The 23,647-nt window shown below is 46.3% G+C and overlaps 1 protein-coding gene across 1 annotated transcript; it reads right to left on the minus strand.

Annotated features, from left to right (window-relative positions):
* Positions 1-1,001: 1,001 nt before the first annotated feature.
* Positions 1,002-5,340, minus strand: LOC119349893 (nascent polypeptide-associated complex subunit alpha, muscle-specific form-like). The gene is made up of 3 exons (XM_037617996.1): positions 5,099-5,340; positions 4,921-5,001; positions 1,002-4,814 (listed from the first exon to the last, which is right to left on the minus strand). The coding sequence occupies exons 1-3, from the start codon at positions 5,297-5,299 to the stop codon at positions 1,377-1,379; spliced, it is 3,720 nt and encodes a 1,239-aa protein (XP_037473893.1). The 5' UTR covers positions 5,300-5,340; the 3' UTR covers positions 1,002-1,376.
* Positions 5,341-23,647: the final 18,307 nt, after the last annotated feature.

Below are 23,647 nucleotides of genomic sequence, written 5' to 3' on the forward strand. Positions count from 1 at the left end.
AGACTAGTGTCACAAAAACATCTTACATTATGGGACGGAGAGAGTAGTAGATTACACATCATTATGCACATTATACATACATTTGCAGAGTCCAAGCAGAGCAGAGATGTGAGAATGAATGGAGGCACATAATAACATAAATACATACATAAACAGCATCTCATCACCCAAATCACACCTTCCGCTTCCAGGTTGAGGGTGTGTGCATCTGCCAAAAGATAAACCTGCCGCTGCTCATCCATCATCCTTGCTGGGCTGGGCTGGATCGCTGCGGCAAGTCAAGTCAAGTCCAAGATTGGCTGTGTGCATCTTAGTTATGCAGAGGCCGGGTCTATGCTCATTATGTTTGTATTCTCTTGATGCTCCATTCTGAGCCAATAAAATTCACCCATTGTCGAAAAAGTCAAGTCCAAGAAAAGAAATGAAATCTGGGAGGCAGGGGAGGGGAGGGGATCAATCAATCAAGGAAGGAAGAAAGGATGGATGGATGGATTTGTACCTCATGGTCGCCGGCGATCCGGAGAGGATTTAGGGTTTCTTGCTTGAGGTCAGGGGCCGGAAGAGAAGCATTCATTTATACTGTGCAACCTTCCTTCCTTCCTTCCTTCCTTCCTTGAGTCACTCAGGAACTGGAATAGAACCATTCCTTGAGGTCAGGATGGATCACTGAAATTTGATTGAATTCAGTGAGTCATTTAACTTGGCTTCTCTAGTTTTTTTTTTCTTTCATTCCTCTAGGTTTAAAGGTTTTCCTTCCTTTCTCAAACAAAAAATAATCAATCCCTGGTGCTTCCACGGTCGGTCTCCCAGTTAATTTTTCCAGTTTGATCAAGGCAAACACACACACATCAATACATCATCATCATAGCAGAGCAAGGCATTCCCAATTAGTCTAGAAAAACTCTAGGGACATTCTCATTCCCACACAAATATAAACAAACAAACAAAGAAAGAAAGAATATTTAGGAATGGAGGGAGTACATAAATAAACAAGGAAACACTTGAAACAAACAAAGAAAGAAAAAATAGACAGACAGACATACATCAGTCATTTAGTTTAGCAACTAAAACAATACACCTTGTAAGGACAGACATGATAATAAACAGATTAATGCATGCATGCATAATCATACACTACACCAATAATCCAAACATAATTAATTAGTACTTAGAGGAGGAACCAACTACTACTTAACAATGTCTATTACAGTTACCATACATATTATTAATTAAATTATGATTCATTCATTCATTCTTCTTCTTCTTCCTTGCGCTCCAGTCCAGTCCAGAAAATCACCATTGTACAGTAAAGTCCAGAAAATCACCATTATCTTCTTCTTCTCATGATACATTCCTTGTGCTCAGCTCATATCATCTCAACTAACCACACATCTTTCTGCAGATCCCAGCTTGTCTTCTCCACCCTCCCCCTCCACAGGAGCAGTCCCTGCTGCAGAGCTCCCCAGTTTCTTATCAGATTCAACCTTCTCCACATTCTCTGTACCACTCGCTTCTGCTGCTGCACAACCATTCTTATTAGAAGAGTCAGTTGCGTCTCCTACAGCCTCGACATGCCGAGGAGGAGCACTCGCTACCTTCTCTGCAGCAGAAGAGCCCAGCTTCTCAGAAGAAGAGTCAGTTGCACCTCCTACAGCCTCGACATGCCGATGAGGAGCACTCGCTACCTTCTCTGCAGCAGAAGAGCCCAGCTTCTCAGAAGAAGATTCAGTCGCACCTCCTACAGCCTCGACACGCGGAGGAGCACTCGCCGCCTTCTCTGCAGCAGAAGAGCCCAGCTTATCAGAAGAAGATTCAGTCACACCTCCGGTTTCCACAACAACAGCAGCACCACCCGCTTTTGCCTGCTCTGCAGAAACCGGCGCATCTGCAGCAACCCCAGTTTCCTCACCACCCCCTGAAGCAGCCGCCACCACCACACCTTCTTTGCTCTGTGTTTTCTCCCCCTCCCCAGATGATGCCAGGCCCTCCTTCTCCTTCTCTTGTTTACCACTGGATTCTCGCACGTATCCAAAAATCCCACCAGAAGCTTTTACGCGCCCAGCTTCAGAGGGCTGTTGGTCGCTCCTTGGCATCGCACGCCTCCTCTTCATCACCATCGACACGATGTCGCCTGCCGATGGCTTCTCCGCCGTCCTTGGACTCTCCAGTGCAATCTTGCTTCCTGTTGACACGGCTTTTCCAGCTCCACCAGACAATGCATAATATGATCTCGGGGACTCAAGCGGTCCCTTAATTCCCGTTGACATGCCGTCGTCTGATGCTGGATTCTCCTTTTTTGGCCTCCCACGTTTCACCTTTCTTGGCCTCCCGAGCCCTCTCTTGATCTCACCATCTCCAGCTGGCCTTGCTACTTTTGGCTTCTTCGTTTTTGTTTCTGTTTTGGCGTCTCCACTTTCAGCAGAAATCGCTGTCTCCGGCCTCTCCTTCCTTGGCCTCCCGCGCCCTCTCTTGATGCCCGCCGATGCAGAATCTCCAGCTTTTTCACCGGGCGTTGCTGCTCCAGATTCAGCAAATATAGCTGCTGCAGCATCATCTCCAGTTTCACCAGATATTGCTGCTTCTTCTGGCTTCTCCTTTCTTGGCCTCCCAAGCTTCTTCACCTTTCTAGGCCTTCCAAGCGGTCTCTTGATCCCTGTCGATGCAGCATTTCCAGCTTCAGCGGGCGTTGCTGCTCCAGCTTCAGCAGGCGTTGCTGCTCCAGTTTCAGCAGGCCTTGCATCACCAGTCTCAGCAGGGGTTGCATCTTCAGTTTCAGCAGGGATTGATGCTGGTGGTCTCTCCTTTCTCGGCCTCCCACACGGTTTCTTGAATCCAGTTGAAGCAGCATCTCCAGCTTCAGCAGGCGTTGCTGCTTCATTTTCATCAGGCGCTGCATCTCGAGTTTCAGGAGCAGGCATTGCATCTCCAGTTTCTGGAGACATTTCTTCTGGCGGTCTCTCTTTTCTCGGCCTCCCACGCGGTTTCTTGATTCCCGTCGACGCACCATCTCCAGTTTTGGCAGGCGTTGCTGCTCCATTTTCATCAGGAGCAGGCGGTGCATCTCCAACTTCAGGAGCAGGTGCTGCTGTTTCAGAAGCAGGCGCCGCATCTCCAGTTTCAGGAGCAGATGCTGCTGCTGCATCTCTAGTTTCAGAAGCAGGCGTCACATCTCCAGTTTCAGGGGCAGGCACTGCATCTCCAGCTTCAGGAGCAGGTGCTGGTGCTCCAGTTTCAGCAGGCGGAGCAGGAGTTGCATCTCCGGTTTCAAGAGCAGGAGTTGCATCTCCAGCTTCTGGAGCATGCGCTGCTGCATTTCCAGTTTCAGAAGCAGGCGCTGCTGCATTTCCAGTTTCAGGAGCAGGCGCTGCTGCATCTCCAGCTTCAGCGGACATTGCTTCTGGTGGTCTCTCCTTTCTCGGTCTCCCACGCGGTTTCTTGATCCCCGTGGACGCACCACCTCCAGCCTCAGCAGGCGCTCCATCTCCAGTTTTGGCGGACACTGCTTTTGATGATCCCTTCTTTCTTGGCCTCCCAAGCAGTTTCTTCATTCCCGTGGACGCAGCGGCAGCAGAGTAAACAACAGTTCCAGGAGACTCTATTGTTGGCCTCAGAGACCCTATATTCAGCCCCCTCGACACAGGCCTGACTGCTGCTGTCGGCGTCGCTATTGTTGCTGGATTCCCAAACCCTTCCTTCAACCACCTGGATACATTTGGAGAGTCTGACTCTGTGTCTGACCCAGTTAGAGAAGAGTCTGACTCTGCGTCTGATTCAGTTTCAGAAGAAGAGTCTGCTTCTGGAACACCATCTTCTGGCTCCTTTCTCGGCCTCCCACGGCCACTCTTGACACCCGCTGACATTCCTTCTGACTCCTTTCTCGGTCTGCCATGGCCTTTCTTGACACCGGTTGACAGCCCTTGTGCATCCTTTCTGGGTCTGCCACGGCCTTTCTTGACACCGGTTGTCAGCCCTTGTGCATCCTTTCTGGGTCTCCCACGGCCTCTCTTGACACCGGTTGAGAGCCCTTGTGCATCCTTTCGCGGCCTCCCACGCCCTCTCTTGGGCGTCGAGAAACCACCTCCACCTCCTGGGGTTCCATTCTGGAAAGCAGCCTGTGACAAGCCAAGTTTCTGCTTCTTCCTTGGCCTCCCACTTCCTTTCTTGGTGACTGAGGAATTCGCGGACAGCAGAAGCTTACGACGACGATCTGGCCCCCTCTTGCGCTTGCGCTTCCGTGGGCGCTTTGCTCCATGGACGAGCAAAGCATATGCACGCGCAGGAGTGTATTCATCATCGTTGTCATCACCACTGCTGTAGTCATCTTCACCTTCATCTTCATCATCATCATCATCACTGGAAGTGGAGTAATCATCATCATCACTGCTAATCTGTGACCCTCCAGATTGATGAGGAACCAAACTGAGATCCGATGACAAATTCTTGGGCGCAGGGAGTGCCGGCAAGAGGGGCCGGCCACGTCTGCTCCGTAATCCTCCAGATGTATCCAAACTGAGATCCAAATTTTCCTCGTTGGTTGGCGGCGCGGGGAGTGGGAGGGGGAGGGTCGGCGGCGCGGGGAGGCGGAGCAGCTTGCGCTTGCGGGGCCGGCCGCGAGTTTTGGTGTAGGAGGCGGGGAAGACGTAGCAAGCTCTGGCTTCTGATCCGTAGCCGCGGACGACGCCTTGGGAGACGAGGCGGCGGAGGTGGGTCCTGAGGAGCTCGTCGTGGGCGGCCTTGAAGCGGCCGAGGATGAAAGCGGCGATGGCGATGCGGCCGGAGGTGCCTCCCAGCTCCGTCAGCGCCTGCTTAATCATCTGCATCGGCATCGGCATCGGCATCGGAGATGAGATCCAGCTTGAGGCCATCCATCCATCCAACTATAACTTGATTAAAAGGATAAAGGAGCTTGCTTTTGCTTACCTCGGGGTAGGGCGGGTGCTGGCTGCCGGCGGCGGCGGGCGACGGCGACGAAGGAGAGGCGACCAGCATCTTTCCTTGGCCCTGGTTTGGTTAGGTTTTGGGCGGATCAGCGACAAGCCAAGCTAAAAAGGAAGGGCAAGAAGGGTAGGAGCAAGTTGAAAGAGAGGATCTTGCTTACCTCAGTGGAGGTCGGGTTCGGGCTGCCGGCGGCAACGGCGGCGGCGACGGCGGGAGGCGGCGACGAAGGAGGGGCGACCGCCATGCCTCCTCCTCCTTCTGTTGGAGGAGGGGGTGGGGTGGGGATTGGTGGATCCGGCGGCCGAGCTTGGTTGGCGGCGGCGGCGGCGGGCGGCGGCGGCGAGGGAGAGGCGACCCCCATGGATTTGGATTTGGTGGCGTTGGGTGCGGGTGGGGATGGATGGATCCGGACGGGACGGAGGCCGACCTATTTATTTATTTTTATTTACCAAAAAATCCCAGGGAAGCGTTGCTGGGCCGGATGGATGGCCCATCATTCTTCCCCTCCAAAAAAAAAACAGCCTTTTTTTATTGCCTAAAAGAACCCAACTTTTTTTACCGCTAAAAAAAATTACAACTTTTTTTTGCTTATACCCAAAAGGGATGGGATGACATGCTTCTTGTGCTCATACCCAAGGTTAATTCAAAATACACAAAATGTGGCGGTGTGCAGGACAATAAGCTTACTCGATGTTTTTATATGAGGTGACCTAAAAAAGGATAGCTTATTGTCTGAAATTTTTCCTTGATGATGATGTGGTCTCCCATGCGCAAAGGCCTTTTCTTACTGGTAGGCTGGTCCCATGTAATATTCCATTTGCGTACGAGAGTTTACACGCAATTAAGAATAGGCAGAAAGAGAAGGCATGCTACTATGACGTGAAACTTGACATGCATAAAGCATGCGATCGTGTGAGATGGTAGGTTTTTAAAGAGACTGGAGATACGGCTGGGGCTTCACCAACCTTATGGAAACCAACAAAAAAAGGATGCATTGATGAAGCCATGGCAGGCCTTTGGTGGGGACATACAGATGAACATAAACGAATGCATTAATGACCCTTTCAAACCGATCCAAATTTTCTTTTTTGGTTACCGAGACGGAGTCCTTGCGGGGCCGAGGCGGGGCATGGAAGGCGTAGGTGGATGCGAAGCTCTGGATGACGCCCTCGGAGACGAGGTTGCGGAGGTGGGCAGAGAGGAGCGCATCATGGGTGGCGGGGAGGCCAGTGAAGCGACCAAGGATGAATCCGGCGATGGTAGCGCGGTCGGAGGTGTCTCCTAGCTTGATGAGCACATCCGTAACCATCTCCCTTGCAGATTCATGAGCGGGATGGGAAGCGAGATGGAAAAGATAAAGGGGAAGGGTAGTAGGAGAAAGTGGAGGGAGAGGAAGGTAGAGGGAGCTTGCTTATCTTGGTGTAGGTCAGGTGTGGGCTATCAACGGTGGCGGCGGCTGATATGTCCATCTTGCGTCATGTTTTCCTACTGTTATTTATATTGTTTTTGGTCATTATTTCACTTTATGATGCAATCCTAATGCCTTTTCTCTCTTAGCTTGCAAGATTTACATGGAGAGGGAGATTACCGAAAGCTGGAATTCTGGACCTGAAAAAGCTACGACAGAGTTACCTATTATACAGAGCTCCAAATGACCTAAAACTTCACGGAGATTTTTTATTGAATATTGTCAGGACCCCGATCCTAAGTCATACCGATCTAGCATGTAACACATCATATCACATTGCAGCCTCACACACGGTAACCCATGGCTACCACCTTACCTAGATCGGGACCGTTTGCGCCTTTTGGCTCACGTATATATGATTGTGTTGCTAGCATCCATATGACAAAGAACTCGGCCGACATGACTAGTCGTAAACCCAAGGTGGCACAAACTTACAAGGACATACATACATGACCCAACAATGCACGTGTCGGTCAGCAGCGAGTTTAACTGGGTTGTAGCAAGCTAGGAGGACTCCGGTAAACACCGCGTGACATTTGCTCGTAGGGACAGACACAGGAGCAAAGAAGGATACATGTCGATCATCCCATATGTTCCGAAGCAGTAGCAATCTACCATGGCTCGGTGGAAGCACTAGGAGACATTTCCCATAAGGGAGGTTGCCAAGAATAAACAACTAGGTGTCGAATCCCACAAATACCAAGCATTTTAAAAGCATACACACAATATGCTTGATATGTGCAAATACAACATGGCATCACAACAAAACTCTACGACTCAAAGTATTTATTTAAAAGGCTCCGAAAAGCCATACATAACATATCCATACATGTAGGGGTCACGCGAGATGGAAAAGAAAAAGGGGGAGGGTAGTAGGAGGAAGTGGAGGGAGAGGAAGGTGGGAAGAGGAAGCTTGCTTATCTTGGTGTAGGTCGGGTGCAGGGGATCGATGGTGGCGGCTGTGGCCAGCGGTGCCGAGCAAAGAGAGGTGCCCCCCATGCCTCCTTAGGTTTTGGGTGGGTGGGTGTCGGTGGTAAAACAGGCAGACCTCAACGTAGGGGGTCCCGAGCTGTGGATCTCAGGTCGATGGTAACAGGGGCGAAGGCGATAGTGTTTACCCAGGTTCGGGCCCTCTCGAAGAGGTAATACCCTACGTCCTGCTTTGATTGTACTGATGATGATGTGTCGAGTACAAGCTTGATCTACCTCGAGATTATAAGAAGTGATCTAACCCTAGGGCTAGGAGAATGTAATTGTGATTGGATTCCCTCTACGGGCTAAACCCTCTAGCTTATATACACGCCAGGTAAGGCCTCTAGGCTTGCATGGAGGCAGCAGGAGATGTCTTGGAGCATACGCCAAGTCTTCGGTTGATGCAGTCTTGATCATGTCCAGGCGTGTAGCTCCCAGAGCCTTGTCATATGGGAGCCAGGGCCTGTAGGCCCGTCCCAAGAACTGTGGGCCGACTAGGTTGGTACCCCCTAGTCCAGGACACCATCAGTAGCCCCTGAACTGGTCTTCAATGCCAAGGATGACACTTTTGAACTTCGGCTCTGGAGTCTTAGGCTCGACAAGCGAGTTCCAACGTATTATCTTTTAGCTTGACCTTGAAGTCTTTGGTTTGATCGATAGATTTACTCAAAGTTCGGTCCCACTACACATGACTTCTAGTCTCTATCCTTGATCACCGCGCCTTCTGGGGAATCGAGTTGCTTTATGGCAAGACGTCGAAGCGTCGGCCCCATTTTCCTTTATTTATATGCACACAACCTAGGACTACAGCAAAGCGCATCTTGACCCTCCCCTTTGATAATCAACGCAAGCCCTCCCTTCTCTCCCTAGGTCCAACCCCGAGAGCTCTAAACAATGGCAAGCGATTGATACGTCTTCGTCATATCTATAATTTTTGATTGTTCCATGCCAATATTCTACAACTTTTACATACTTTTGGCAACTTTTTATACTATTTTTGGGACTAACATATTGATCCAGTGCCCAGTGCTAGTTCATGTTTGTTGCATGTTTTTCATTTCGTAGAAAATCCATATCAAACGGAGTCCAAACGGGATAAAAACTGACGGAGATTATTTTTGGAATATTTATGAATTTTGGGAAGTGGAATCAACGCGAGACGATGCTCGAGGGGCCCACAAGGCAAGGGGCACGCCCCTGACCCTCGTGGACACCCTGTAAGGCAGTTGTTGCCCTTCTTTCGCCCCAAGAAAGCTAATATCCGGAGAAAAATCGTGTTCAAAGTTTCAATCCAATCGGAGTTACGGATCTCCGGGAATATAAGAAATGGTGAAAGGGCAGAATCTGGAACGCAGAAACAGAGAGAGACAGAGAGACAGATCCAATCTCGGAGGGGCTCTCGCCCCTCCCACGCCATGGAGACCATGGACCAGAGGAGAAACCCTTCTCCCATCTAGGGAGAAGGTCAAGGAAGAAGAAGAAGGGGGGCTCTCTCCCCCTCCCTCCCGGTGGCGCTGAAATGCCGCCGGGGCCATCATCATCACCGTGATCTACACCAACACCTCCGTCATCTTCACCCCATCTCCATCACCGGGTCCACTCTCCCGCAACCCGCTGTACCCTCTACTTGAACATAGTGTTTTATGCTTCATATTATTATCCAATGATGTGTTGCCATCCTATGATGTCTGAGTAGATTTTCGTTGTCCTATTGGTAATAGGTGAATTGCTATGATTGGTTTAATTTTCTTGTGGTTATGTTGCTGTCCTTTGGTGCCCATCATATGAGCGCGCGCATGGATCACACCATAGGGTTAGTTGTATGTTGATATGACTATGTATTGGAGGGCAAGAGTGGTAGAAGCTTCAACCTAGCATAAAAATTGATGCATATGGATACGAGATTGAAGGGGGACCAATATATCTTAATGCTATGGTTGGGTTTTACCTTAATGAATGTTAGTAGTTGCGGATGCTTGCTAATAGCTCCAATCATAAGTGCATAGAATTCCATGTCAGGGATGACATGCTAGCAGTGACCTCTCCCACATAAAACTTGTTATCGGTCTAGTAAAGTAGTCAATTGCTTAGGGACAATTTCACAACTCCTACCACCACTTTTCGACACTTGCTATACTAACTTTATTGCGTCTTTATCTAAACAGCCCCTAGTTTTTATTTACGTGCTCTTTATATTCTTGCAAACCTATCCAACAACACCTACAAAGTCCTTCTAGTTTCATACTTGTTTTAGGTAAAGCGAATGTTAAGCGTGCGTAGAGTTGTATCGGTGGTCAATAGAACTTGAGGGAATGTTTATTCTACCTTTAGCTCCTCGTTGGGTTCGACTCTTACTTATCGAAAGAGGCTACAATTGATCCCCTATACTTGTGGGTTATCAGTGATGCATGTTCCTCAAAGCGACCCCACGACCCCCTCAAGGGCGACTGGGGGAGCTGTTCCATCACACATCTCCAACTGGAGCGCCTAGCCACCTAGGGCAATTTGCCAGATTCAGATCAGAATTCCACTCGCCCGGGATTAACATCCATGAATGGGCAAGGGCATGCGGAGAGTCACCCTGCCCCACATGGGGACAAATGAGTATGCTTCGTTCCTTTCGTCCTCCATGACTTGGGATTCCCCATTCATCCCATTCAATAGGGTTTGCTTGCATTTTATGGGCTACAACTCCACCACCTCACCCCAACTCAATCTTACATATCGCTGGGTGATACGTCCATTTTGCATCATGTTTTCCTACTGTTATTTATGTTGTTTTATTGTATAATAATGCTTTTTGGAGTAATTCTAATGCCTTTTCCCTCATAATATGCAAGGTATGCACCAAGGGGGAGAATTCCGACAGCTGGAAATTTGGACCTGAAAAAGCTACGTCAAGCTACCTATTCTACACAACTCCAAATGAGCTGAAACTTCCCGAGGAATTTTTATGGAATATTTAATAAATATTGGAGCAAATAAGTACCAGAGGAGGGCCACCAGGTGGGCACAAACCACCTGGGCGCGCTAGGAGGCCCAAGCTCGCCCCGGTGGGTGCTGCCCTCCTCGGCCCACCTCCGGTGCCCATCTTCTGGTATATAAGTCATGTTTACCTAGAAAAAATCAGGGGAGGACATTCAGGATGAAGCGCCACCGCCTCGAGGCGGAACTTGGGCAGGAGCACTTTTGCCCTTTGGTGGAGCGATTCCGCCAGGGGAACTTCCCTCCCGGAAGGGGGAAATCACCGTCATCATCATCACCAACAACTCTCCCATCTTGGGGAGGGCTATTTTCATCAACATCTTCACAGCACCAACTCCTCTCAAACCCTAGTTCTCCTCTTGTGTTCAATCTTTGTATCAAAACTATAGATTGGTGGTTGTGGGTGACTTGTAGTGTTGATTACATCTTGTAGTTGATTACTATACGGTTTATTTGGTGGAAGATTATATGTTCAGATCCATTATGCTATTTAATACCCCTCTGATCTTGAGCATGTTTATCATTTGTGAGTAGTTACTTTCGTTCTTGAGGTCACGGGAGAAATCATGTTGCGAGTAATCATGTGAACTTGACATATCACTACAAAAAAACACTTTTGTGATGATACGTGTTTGTCACAGTAGGTCGCGTTTTTTGTCATGCATGTACATTCATGACAATTTTATGACAGAATCAAGATAGTCATACCTGTGCTATCGTAGAAGTGTTCCATGATGATAAATCGCGCGTCATGGAAGTGCTTTCGTCAAGGGTGACCGACACGTGGCATCCACCATAACGGAACGCCGTTAAGCTATCGGGTCCGGGTTTGGATCCGATAACCCGTTAACAGCCCCGACCAATGGGGATTTTCCACGTGTAAAATCATCATTGGCTGGAGGAAACACGTGTCGTCTCACCGTTGGGACAGATGTCATCCACTCATTGGGCTAAAGGCGCCTATTATACATTGACACGTGGCACGGCCCAACAGAGGCCCATTCCTGTGAAAAGGCCGGCCCATTTGACTTGGTCAAAAGGTGGCGGGCCGGCCCATGGAAAGCATGTTAACAACCTGTTCGCATATAGCCCATTTACAGCCTGCTAACGCAGGGCCCGTTACAGCCTATCTGAATTTGGCCCAGTAGCGTCATCTGGGCCGTCCAATATGATTCCAGCCCGTTTTAACTTCTGGCCCATGTATGGCCCATGACGTCTTTCGGCCCATATGAGGCCCTTTATAACTCTTGGCCCACTAACGACCCATGGTGAAACTGGCCCGTCATGAACAGTGTATCACTTTATACCCATTAATGGCCCATTATTCCATTGGGCCGTTTCCAGCCCATGTTATCTTTCGGCCTTCTTAGGGCCCATTTATTCTTGGGCTCATTTCTAGCATTCGGTTACTTACGACCCATTACTGCCATTTTTTGCTTGAGAGCCAAATTCAGCCCATGGTTACAGTCAGCCCGTTTGTGGCCCGTTAATATGTTAGGCCGTTTTCATAGCATCATCAAATACGGCCTATTAACGACGGCCCGTTATGGTCGGCCCATGAATGGATGATTCCAACTCTAGCCCGTTTACGGCCATAATGCGGTCTGTTATTGGCCCATGTTTGGCCAATCGATCATACGCCCCGTATAAGGCCCATTGATGATACGGCCCATAGAAGGCCCATTGTTTCTACGGCCCGTAGAAGGCCCATTGTTTCTACGGCCCATAGAAGGCCCATTGTTTCTACGGCCCATAGAAGGCCCGTTGTTTCTACGGCCCATAGAAGGCCCATTATTTCTACGGCCCGTAGGAGGCCCAGTGTCACTACAGTAATAATGTAGCCCATGGTTATTGTGGCCTAGTTTTAAAAAATAGGTTACTGCGGCCACTAGCAAACCATGGAAAAAGATCTGCACTGACTACAAGCAAACAAATAAACAAGACAACAAGGAAATAAATAAGCAGCAAACTTACACTAGGCTATCACAGCTATTACACATATTACATCCACTGGGCATCAAAGTTCGCCACCAGCGCAAATAAACGCGTCGACAAAAGAATATACAAAACTGAGAGCACTTTAGAAGACACTAGGCCTGGCCAGGTCGGGCCCCTCAAACAGCCGAACAAGCTGATTAGACCTCAGTTGTGTTAACGATAGATGCATCACCCGTAGCTGTATGGCATGATGGTGCACAAGGCAGTCCTCTGACATCTTCATTACATCTTTGACTTCAAGTCGGAGCTGAGCTGAAGCAAGCCTTTCCGCTTTAAGTTGAGACTGAAGAAGTCGAACTGATTGAGGTAGCGATTGCACAGAGGTTGTCTCACACCTGCTGGTGAGTAGCTTCAACTCACTGTCTTCATCAAGACAGGACCTTGGGGTCATCTAGCTGTCCTCAAGATGGTTTGGCTCACTATCTTCCCTAAAGTTCTGCCTGGCATAAGAGATACGACTCTGAAAGAGAATTAAGGAGACACGTAACATGTTTCACAATTATAAAAGCAAATAAATGGATCTGTTCTGCATAAGGAACATGTTTTTACAACTACAATTTGAAACTGGTAGTTGTTGCAAACATCCAATCAGATGTAAACAGCAAAGCAAACAGTAGTGGAGGAAATGATGCCTATCCAAATCTATACTAGAACAAAGTTTGAAGGCTTGAGAAGGATGAACTTACATTACATCTTAACACAGGCTGGACAAAGCCCTTCTCCATGTTGATAAAAGGATAATTCAATAAATTCCCAAAAGAAAATTCTTTATAAGCATTGCCATTATTCTACATTTTGCAAAGAGTAAATATAGATCAAATAATATTGGAAGAAACATAGGATAATGAAGCTCAGGTGCAGAATGATGATACATAATCAAATAGAAATTAATTAAGTACAACGTTACAAGGAAAAAGGGAGAGAGGTATTGACAAGAGCAATGTAGAGCCCAGTATTGTTGTGAGATCGTATGATCCTTTGTGCAAGGAGATTCATCTGAAATTAGTTCTCATACAAGAGAGAAGGTAAGGCAGATGCAGAAATTTAGGAGTTCAAATTTTGAATTGATATCATAGACATCACGTGACGGTGGGCTCTCAGCAGTTCTAATAGGGGTTTGGCCACTGGAGTAGGGGTAAAGTGTGGTACAGTTGGGCCCGTGTTTTCTGTGGCTGTTGATCTATCCAATTTAATAGGTATCACTACCTTTTCCAAATACCTAGTTTGTACTCCTTGAGGATCTGCACTCACCCTCTTCCTTTTGGACATCTATTACAAAAGAACAACATTTGACTGGAAAAACATAGTATGATGACACATGGAATAGGTATAGAAAATGGATAGGTATGGCATATGCTCATATATGATGCTTAAACTAAGCAAATGGTGTAACAAAGTAGAAGTAATGCAAGAGGTCAGATGCAAAATATGTGCGACCAATACAACCTTGCCAAGTTAGAGCAAGCACCTTGATGGGTGAATAAGATAGGCCATCCTCCACCATGCCAAGTTTGTTAGCCAGTGGATTGTTCCGCAATATTCCTCTCGTGCGCCCATTCTCATATTCATTTTGATAATGTTCAATATCTGACATGCATGAAAACATAAAAACAAGTGAGATTATCTTTGTAATGCAGAAGTGATTCTAATCCAATACTGCCTCCCTATAAACCCCTTTGTGCTATCTCTGCAATTCTTTTAAGAGATGCCATGCATGCCATAATTTGGTGTGTGCATTAATATAATGTGGCCTACTACTCAAAATATGAGAGCTCCAGAAGTGATGACACTTTGCAGATGACAGCTTCAACATATAGTAAAGAAGAACAAGTCAACCTAACCTACCAGATTCAAAATATACTAAGGGAGAATAACTCGACCTGACCAGTCGACCGCAAGAGAAGAGGATCATCTTAAAGAAGAGCAGAAGAGCAAGCAGATTGAAGATATTACAAGTCTTTCAATACAATGTCGGTTGGCCACCCATGATGAACCAGAGCGCATAGAGAAATACTATTCTTTCCGGTCTCTCCATATGTGGCTCACATGCATTTCGAAACTAAAGTAGGAACATTTAGCTGACCAATTAAACATCTCGCAGTTTTACTAATATCAGCATAATATCATATATGAATTTGTACAACTAAGCTTATTTAGCTCGATGGGTGGAGCAGTGCTATTACGACACGAACCACGTAGGCTGATCGTGGTCATCATAAAATGGCGAAACCATAAGCATGATGAGTACAGTGTTGACCGTGGCAGTGGGATGGCAGATCTGAAGCTGCAAACTGCGCAAAGGGTAGTTAGCAACCGATGTTTGCTTTGAAATAACAACTATGATTTGGTATGGACAAGAAAGTACAGTCAACAAGTGAAAAAGAAATGCAATTCTGCTGTCTCTCTATATGTCGCGACATGCATTTGGAAACTCAAGTGGGACCTTTAGCTAACCAATTAAATGTGTCTGTTAACTAATATCAGTATCATATCACAATCATATTTGAACAACTGAGCTTTCGAAATTTGAGTGTTGTGTTGTTTAGCTTGAAGGGTGGAGTAATGCTAGTACGACAGAAAGCACCTACGCAGATCATAGTAAAGTAGATAAAAGGGGAAAACCCAAAGCATCAAGAGAAAAATCAGGAAAGTGGAACTAGCTAGACCAGTGGGTGGCGCACATGCTTTTCGAAACAAATATAGGAACATTAGGTGACCAATTAAACATTCTCTATTTTAGTGATATGAGCATCATATCAGATTCGTATTTGAACACGTAAGCTTTGGGTTGAGGTCTTGAGGAGCAGTGCTAGCATGATACGAAGCACCTACGATGATGGTAGTGAATATAAAGGGGGGAAACCATAAGCTTTACGAGTATAGTGCCCGTGCCATGGCGGATCTAAAGGTGCAAACCGGACAAAGCTACTTCGCAACCAATGTTTGCTTTCAACTAGCCACTACGATTTGGTACGGACAAGAAAAGTACAGTAAACAAATTACGATCTATTTTCCGCGTGATATCAATAACTTAAGCACATATGGAAGAGTACCACCTCTTTTTCGACGACGTGTAGGCCTCTGCTGATACGTTGAGGGTGCTGCGGGTGTGATGGCTGTCAGCGGCGGGGAAGAAGACTTTAGATGACGGACGACTGGGTTCGGGGAAAAATCTTGTTGCCGTGGACGAGGCGGTCGTAGGAGCGGCAACGACAAGGTGGACGACGGCGCTGATGAAGCAACAGGACGTGATGAAAGGATCTTGGTCCAACGCCGTGGATGAGAGACGTCCATCTCTTGTAGTGGACGACGGGGTAGGGGTAGTGGCTCCGGCAAGGTGGAGGATGGGGTGGCGGACGGAGGAGGCTGGCCGCAGTGGGGAGGTTGTCGTGGCGCCAACGGTGTATGAATGGGGTAATGGAGGGGAGGGGGGATCTCAAACTTTGGGACGCGCTTCTCTGAAATGTGAGAAAGTTACGAACTTATCCCCCGTTTAGAATTTCGGACATCGCATCGGTTGGGGATAGGACGGTAATCTCGCATCTCCCAAATATTTGCCGGTAACTATTTCGGGCAAGGAGAGGGTATTTTGCCGCCCACGGTTGGAGCCCATGGTGTATGAACGGGGCTGACAGGTAGGGCGGTTGTGTCACATCTGAGGGAAGTTACACATCTGCCCCTATTTAAAATATTAGCCTACATCGATTTCGGACGAGGAGAGTTTGTTTTGCGGCCCACCGTGTATGAATGGGGAAATGGAGGAAGAGACACACGTCTTTCGGACGAGCTTGAATCAAATGTGTTTTGCCGCCCACATTTGGCGCCCACCATGTCTGAATGGGCTCAGAGGCCGTCGTGTCACGTCTGATTGAAGTTACTAGTCTACCCCTGTCGACAGCAGTGTAAATCCGGTCGATAAGGATGTCAAGTGTCAGGGGTAGACAGTAATTTTTATCTCGCAAACACTTGCTTCGGGAAGCCCACAAATTATAGTGGGTGTTTAGCCGCTTCTATCAAAACTTGGGAGAATTAGCATTCACCTTCGCCCTGGGCCCTGGCAAACTAAATTCAAATCCAATTTGTATTCGATTAAAAATATCCACAGATAATTCTATATTTTGTTATTTATTTATTCAAAACCACAACAAAGATTTATTCCACATTTATATATGATTATGATTTAGAAATGCCGTGATCTTCGAATTCAGTAGGTTGGATACACTTTGAGTCAAACAGTTATTTCATCCAATACAATATGCTCACACGAAAAACAGTTCACCTTATGTCAATCATACAAGTACTGAGGATTACCTCGCCTAGAAAATTTGGATCATTACAACACATGGACAACATAGGGGGTCTTGCAACACAATCCATTCAGAGACATGATACAACATGCAAGTTGTAACATCCCAAATTTCCAATTTGGAATGTTATACATTAGGTCATCATTGCATATCATATTTTATTGTATTTTTGGTTGATCCTAGAAATTCTAAGCAACTCAAGGACCCACGGAGAGAGTTGGGAATTTCGATATTTCATATTTGAGTTTTATCAAATTTTGAAAAGAGGATCATTTGGTTTTAATTATTTCTCTCTCCAAATATTTCCAATACGAAAATAAAAGAGAGGGGATAAAATGACTTCTCCAAAATAAAGAAATATGGGAGGAAAAATATTAAAATCAAATACGTATTTTATTTGGAGTTTTATTGCAATTTTATTTGAATTAGGGAAAAAATGTGTTTTTCAAAATTGCAATAGAGGCCCAAATAAATGTTCACTTTGTCCGCAATATTATAAGAGGACCGTGAAAATTTATTCAGGATTTTTGGATCCGTTTAGTATTTCTTTCGTTAGTTTTTCTGCGTCAGGATTTATTTTAAAAAAAGTGAACCGACCTAACCGGGTCGTGTCCGACCTAGACTTTGGCCCGGTCGGACTTTATAAGCCGGGAGGCCCGACCCCCGCCAAACCCTAGCCCCGCGCCCGCCTCGAACCGCGTGCTGCGCCGCCGCTGCCAGCCGCCGCATCCCGCTGCCGCCGCCTCGTCTCGCGGCACTGTTGCCAGCCGCCGCCGCCGATCGTCGGAGCCGCCGCCGACCCCGCCACCGAGGTAGCCGCCGCCGCTGTCGGTTTTCTTAGGAAAACCGATGGTTTTTTGTTAGAAACCCTAGATTCGTTTTTAGTTTTGGTTCGTTTTTTTGGTTTAGTTAAATAGCGGATGTTCGTCCGTATGTTTGTTTTAACGAACATTGTTCATCCGTTTAGCGCATATAGCGAACGTTCATTCATTAGCCTATTCGTCTGTTTTTCTTTTTCCAGGGTTTTTTCGTGATTATTTTCGATCGCGATTTCTGCCCTGATCTTCATTTTAGTTTTATGTTTTCGCTCTTTTATCGGAATCATTTGATTCAAGCGCCTAGATCTTCGTCTCGAAGCCCTCTTTCTTTTTAACCAACTTGAACAAGATCTTGGTACTGTAAAATTTGACTTTAGTCCAGATTAGTAAACAGACCTTGTTTCTTTCGTAGTTTGAGTTTCGTTACTTCGTTTGATTTGATTCTTTTTGCAAACCAGAGTTCTTCAGTTGAACTTTCTGGTTAGATCCCTTATTTGAGTTTTACCCGTGCTTCTTGGTTGATTGCTTATGTATGTTATTGTTTGTTTGTGATAGAATTCCTGGAGTGCGAAGCGTGCTACTACGAGTCTCTAGGTTTTGCAGATCTTCAGCAAGGCAAGTAACACTTTGATCATACCTCTTTACTACCCAGTTTTTATGCATTAGATCACCCTCAAACATTGCATGGTTAGGATCTAAATAACTTGTGGGTTCTGGGAAGTAGATGATGAGGTAGAACCTATTTGCCCTTTTATTATCAAACCTTTGGAAGTTACTTCTATGTTATGATTATATTGTTGTGCTATGCTCGTAGACGTGGTTTGGGTGAGTGTATCCATGACAAATGTGAGTTTTGTTAATTAATGGTTAACCTAAAGTGGCTACTTAAATACACATTTGGGTGGATTGGTTGAGGCACCCTGGAGTACCCAGTGGTTGTCAGGGCACCTGGAGAATCCAGTGTTGTCCTAGGATATCCTGGAGTACCTGTGTGATTATCCTACGGTTCACCACCCAGGCTTAAAGGGATCATAAGATTATTCATGCTGGAAACTTCTGTGTGCAGCCACAAGCCATTATGGGCTCTGGCATAGTTGAGTAAGTTGCGTGAGCTCTTGAAGAGGTAGACTAGCAGATGTAGTGGGTGTAGGTGGTACTGTCTACCCAGAGTAGAGAGTTAATGCTTCAGAAAGGCTGTGTCTCGAATCTCCGATCATGGATGTGTTCGAGTCTTGTGGGGAAAAGTGCGCAAACCTCTACAGAGTGTACAAACTAATCATGGTTAGCCGTGTCCCCGGCTATGGACATCTTGAGTATCTGGGTCTTGGATTATCATGTTGATCTCATCACTCTAAATTAATTTGATTGGGTTTAATGATGATTTTTAATTGGGATTGAGTTGGAGGAACCTTCTCAATGTTTAACAACCACCATGATAGTTAAATAAACTTTATTCCTTTGATGTAGGGGAAAATTGGCTTTATGCAAAAACTGTAACCATAGAGCTTTCCACCAACCATATATGCATGTAGTAGCTTTATTATGTTCATTACTCTATGTGTTACATTGCCAGCATATTCCATGTGCTGACCCATTTCGGGATGCAACATATCATGTTGCAGACTTTTAGACGATGAGTAAGGTGTCATAGGTCGTTGTCGTTCACTCAGCTTTGCCGTTGGAGTTGATGGACTTAGTTTATCTTCCAAGCCTTTCGCTGTTATTGTTTTGAGATGGCCTTAAGCCATATTATTGTAATAAGTTCTATTTTGAAACATTCGATGTAATAAGTGTGTGATTGCTACTCTGTTATAGATCCTCAAGTACTGTGCGTGTCAGCATTACCGATCCAGGGGTGACATTGATGCACAGAGACTAGATTGTTTGAGGTCTGGTCACTACAAGATGGTATCAGAGCACACGCTGACTGTAGGACACGACCACTAAGCTAAAACCATAGGTCACTCCTCTCTTCTCATTTCTAACTCCTCTCCTTTTCTACTCTATAGGATGGCGGATGCAAGGAACAAGTTTACCCAACCGGATGAAGATACACCTTTTGGACGACACTTGAAGGAAGTCACTAGGTACCTGAACATCGGAATACCAAGCTTCACCGGGACCTACATCACCACTTTACCAGCAGTGGAGCATTGGATGATTCAAGTTCAAGTTCCAGGAAGGACGTTCATGCCAGTCACTGAGCCCATAGAGTTTTCCTTTGATGCACCAACCTAGAGTCTAGGAAAGAGCATGGCAGCCCTCATCACCATGGGACGCATTGGAGAAATTTACCACAAGGATCTTAAGGATACTATCTATCAAATATGTGGGTGCCGAGATGAGCAATGGGAGATGATCAGCACTAGGAGGGACCGGTCCATTGCAGCTTTCATCCAGGAGTTAAACCAGCACATTCGTCGACAGGAGAACCAGATGTGCGCAGGCATGATAGATCTGAAGAAGGCAATGACCAGGATCATGGAGCTAGAGGAAGAACTCAAGTCTACAGGCGATGGATATGAGGAGGAAATGACGATACTAGTGGAGAAGAATGACGACGTGACAAGGAAGCTAGGAGTATTCATGGGAGACCCCTTGCCAGGAGGAGATGACGATGATTCCAAGGACATTCGTACGAAGGACTACATCATCATCAACTACACCAACTCGGACCCTGACGACAGCGATGATGACTGTGTTGATGAAGCTGGAGTAGATATCATGGAGTCTTCCTCCGATTAAAACTTCTAGTCGACTACCATATCAGTAGTAGTATTCCCCCATGTATATAGTATAGTCCAAGCACTTTTTTAATGATAGTTAGACTGATTGTATGCCCTTGTTTGAATTGATTGAAGTGATATGATTGTGTTTGTCTCATGTGCATTGGGTAGTGTTTTCCCCTTAGACCTCATTCTATTCCGTTTTCTCATCTTTTCTAAACCCACCAGATGCCTCCGAGACGTGACACTGGATTTGCTTTCCCACCGGAGCACACCCAGTTGATCTAGCAGCAGAATACCCTGACGCAACTGTTAGTTCAGAATCAGAACCAAGGGAAAAACAACAACAACCCACCACCACCACCTGTTGATCACTTAGCCCGTTTCCTAAGGCTGAATCCACTGGTGTTCTCTAGTAGCACCGAGCCGATTGCTGTAGATGATTGGCTCCGCAAGATTGGAAGGGAGTTGACCACTGCAGGATGCATAGATGCGGAGAGAGTGTGTTTTGCCGCACACCAGCTTGATGGACCCGCAACATCAAGGTGGGAGAATTTCACAGCCACCTACCCCATTGACACTGTTACATGGGATCAGTTTCAGCAAGCTTCCCGCACTGCCCATGTTTTAGCAGGAGCTATGGCCATGAAGAAGCGTGAGTTTCGCAACCTGCACCAAGGAGGACGCACAGTGGGCCAGTATGTGGATGATTTTAGTAAGTTAGCACGTTATGCCCCTGATGACGTTGCTACAGATGCCACTAAGCAGGAGAAGTTTCCGGAAGGACTGAATGATGAGTTGAGCATGTAGTTGATGATGGCAACCTTCAACAACTACCAGGAGTTGGTAGATAGAGCTCTCATGATTGAAGGGAAGCAGTAGCAGATAGACAACCGCAAGAGGAGGTATGGACAAGGGAAGTGCAATTCAGGAGCTCAGCAGAGGCCCCGGTTTACCCCGAACTCGGGAGGACACATTCACCATAACCATGGAGGCCATAATACCAATGGAGGAAGTTCGCATAACCATAATGTCCCCAAGAATGGGAATGGGAATGGAGGAAGCAATGGCCAGAACCATTCCAACCCAGCAACGCCCGCCAAGAAGGATCTAAGTCACATTACTTGTTTCAAGTGCGGGAAGAATGGACATTATGCCACGGAGTGTTCTGAAGCAAAGAATGGAAATGGCAATGGAAGCTCTAGGAAGAAGCTCAACCCTTTCAACAGGGTACAAGTGAACCACGTTAGCATGGAGGAGGTTGAAGCGCAACCCGATGCAGTTATAGGTAAGTTCTTGGTTAAGTCATTTACTGCAATCGTTCTTTTTGATACTGGTGCATCACATTCATACATATCAAGGGGATTTGTGGATAAGTATCACCTGCCAACCCAAGCCCTTAGGTCACCCATGTTAGCAACCTCGTCAGGAGCAGAGTATATGGCTAGCCTATGGTGTGATCGCTTACCATTAATGATTGGTAACTACGTGTTCCCCTCAGACCTAATAGTATTGGAGTCACAAGGACTGGATGTAATATTAGGCATGGATTGGTTATCAAAGTATGGAGGGAACATTGACTATGCTAGTAAGTCGATTATGCTCACCACCCCAGAAGGAAGAAGGATCAAGTATGTATCTCGGCATGTGCCGAAGAGGACTCAAGTAAATTCCTTATCAGGAGTTGTACAGGAGGAAGTACTAGTGGTGAAGGATTTCCCCGATGTATTTCCAGAGGAGTTGCCAGGCATGCCACCAGATAGAGACATCGAGTTTTTGATTGAGCTTTTACCAGGCACTGGGCCAATATCAAAGAGACCGTATCGGATGCCCGCAAAGGATTTGGTGGAGATTAAGAAACAGATTAAGGAGTTACTGGATAAAGGGTACATTCGACCAAGCTCATCACCTTGGGGATGTCCAATACTTCAAGTGGAGAAGAAGGATGGATCGTTAAGGATGGTTGTTGATTATCATGCGTTAAATGAAGTTACGATCAAGAACAAGTACCCACTGTCGATGATCAATGATTTGTTTGACCAGTTGCAAGGAGCTAAAGTATTTTCCAAGATCGATCTGCGATCAGGATACCACCAGCTGAAGATTCGAGAGCAGGATATACCTAAGACAGCTTTTACCACAAGGTATGGGCTATATGAGTATACCGTTATGTCATTTGGTCTGACTAACACGCCTATATATTTCATGAACATGATGAACAAGGTGTTTATGGAGTTTTTGGATAAGTTTGTCGTGGTGTTCATTGATGATATTTTGGTCTACTCAAAGAATGAAGAGGAACATAAGGAGCATTTGCGTTTGGTTCTTGAGAAGCTTAGAGAACATCTATTATATGCCAAATTCAGCAAGTGTGAGTTTTGGTTGAAGGAAGTTGGATTCCTCGAAGATGTTATATCCGGAGAAGGAATAGCAGTAGACCCCACCAAGGTTGTTTCTATGACGCATTGGGTAGCACCCACATCAGTTGGAGAGATCAGGAGTTTCCTTGGACTCACGGGATATTACCGGAGGTTCATTGAGAATTTCTCCAAGATTGCAAAGCCCATGACAGAGTTGTTGAAGAAGGACACCAAGTTCAAATGGACTGAGGAATGTGAAGCCAGTTTTCAGGAGTTTAAGAAACGTTTGGTTACTGCCCTAGTGCTGATTCTTACAGACCAACGTAAGGATTATCAAGTGTATTGCGACGCTTCACGTCGAGGACTTGGAGCAGTGCTTATGCAGGAGGGAAGAGTTGTTTCGTATGCCTCATGACAACTTAAACCTCATGAGTTAAATTATGCTACGCATGATTTGGAGTTAGCAGCCGTAGTGCATGCGTTGAAAACATGGAGACATTTTCTCATCGGAAACCATTGTGAGGTGTACACGGATCACAAGAGTTTGAAGTATATCTTCACACGAAAGGAGTTGAATCTCAGGCAGAGGAGATGGTTGGAGCTCATCAAGGATTATGATATGAAGTTGCACTATCATCCCGGAAAGGCTAACATAGTAGCCGATGCGTTGAGTCGCAAGAGTTATGTCAATACGCTCATGACCGGAGGATTATCCAAGGAATTAGCAGAGGATCTTCGCGAGCTATGTTTGGAAATAGTTCTGAGAGGTTATGTAGTAACATTGGAAATTCAGTCTACTTTGATGGATAAGACCAGGGAAGCTCAGAAGACTGACAAGGAGATTGCCGAGATAAAGGAAAGGATGAGCAAAGGAAAGGCTAAAGGATTTCATGAGGATGAGCACGATACCTTATGGTTTGAGGATCGGATATATGTGCCTAATGACCCCGATATCAGGAAGTTGATTCTGCAAGAGGCCCGCGATTCACCATATCCAATTCACCCCCGGAAGCACTAAGATGTATTTGGATTTGAAGGAAAGTTTTTGGTGGACAGGAATGAAGAAGGATATTGC

Source organism: Triticum dicoccoides, chromosome 1B, assembly GCF_002162155.2.
Source record: "Triticum dicoccoides isolate Atlit2015 ecotype Zavitan chromosome 1B, WEW_v2.0, whole genome shotgun sequence".
Lineage (NCBI taxonomy): Eukaryota > Viridiplantae > Streptophyta > Magnoliopsida > Poales > Poaceae > Triticum > Triticum dicoccoides.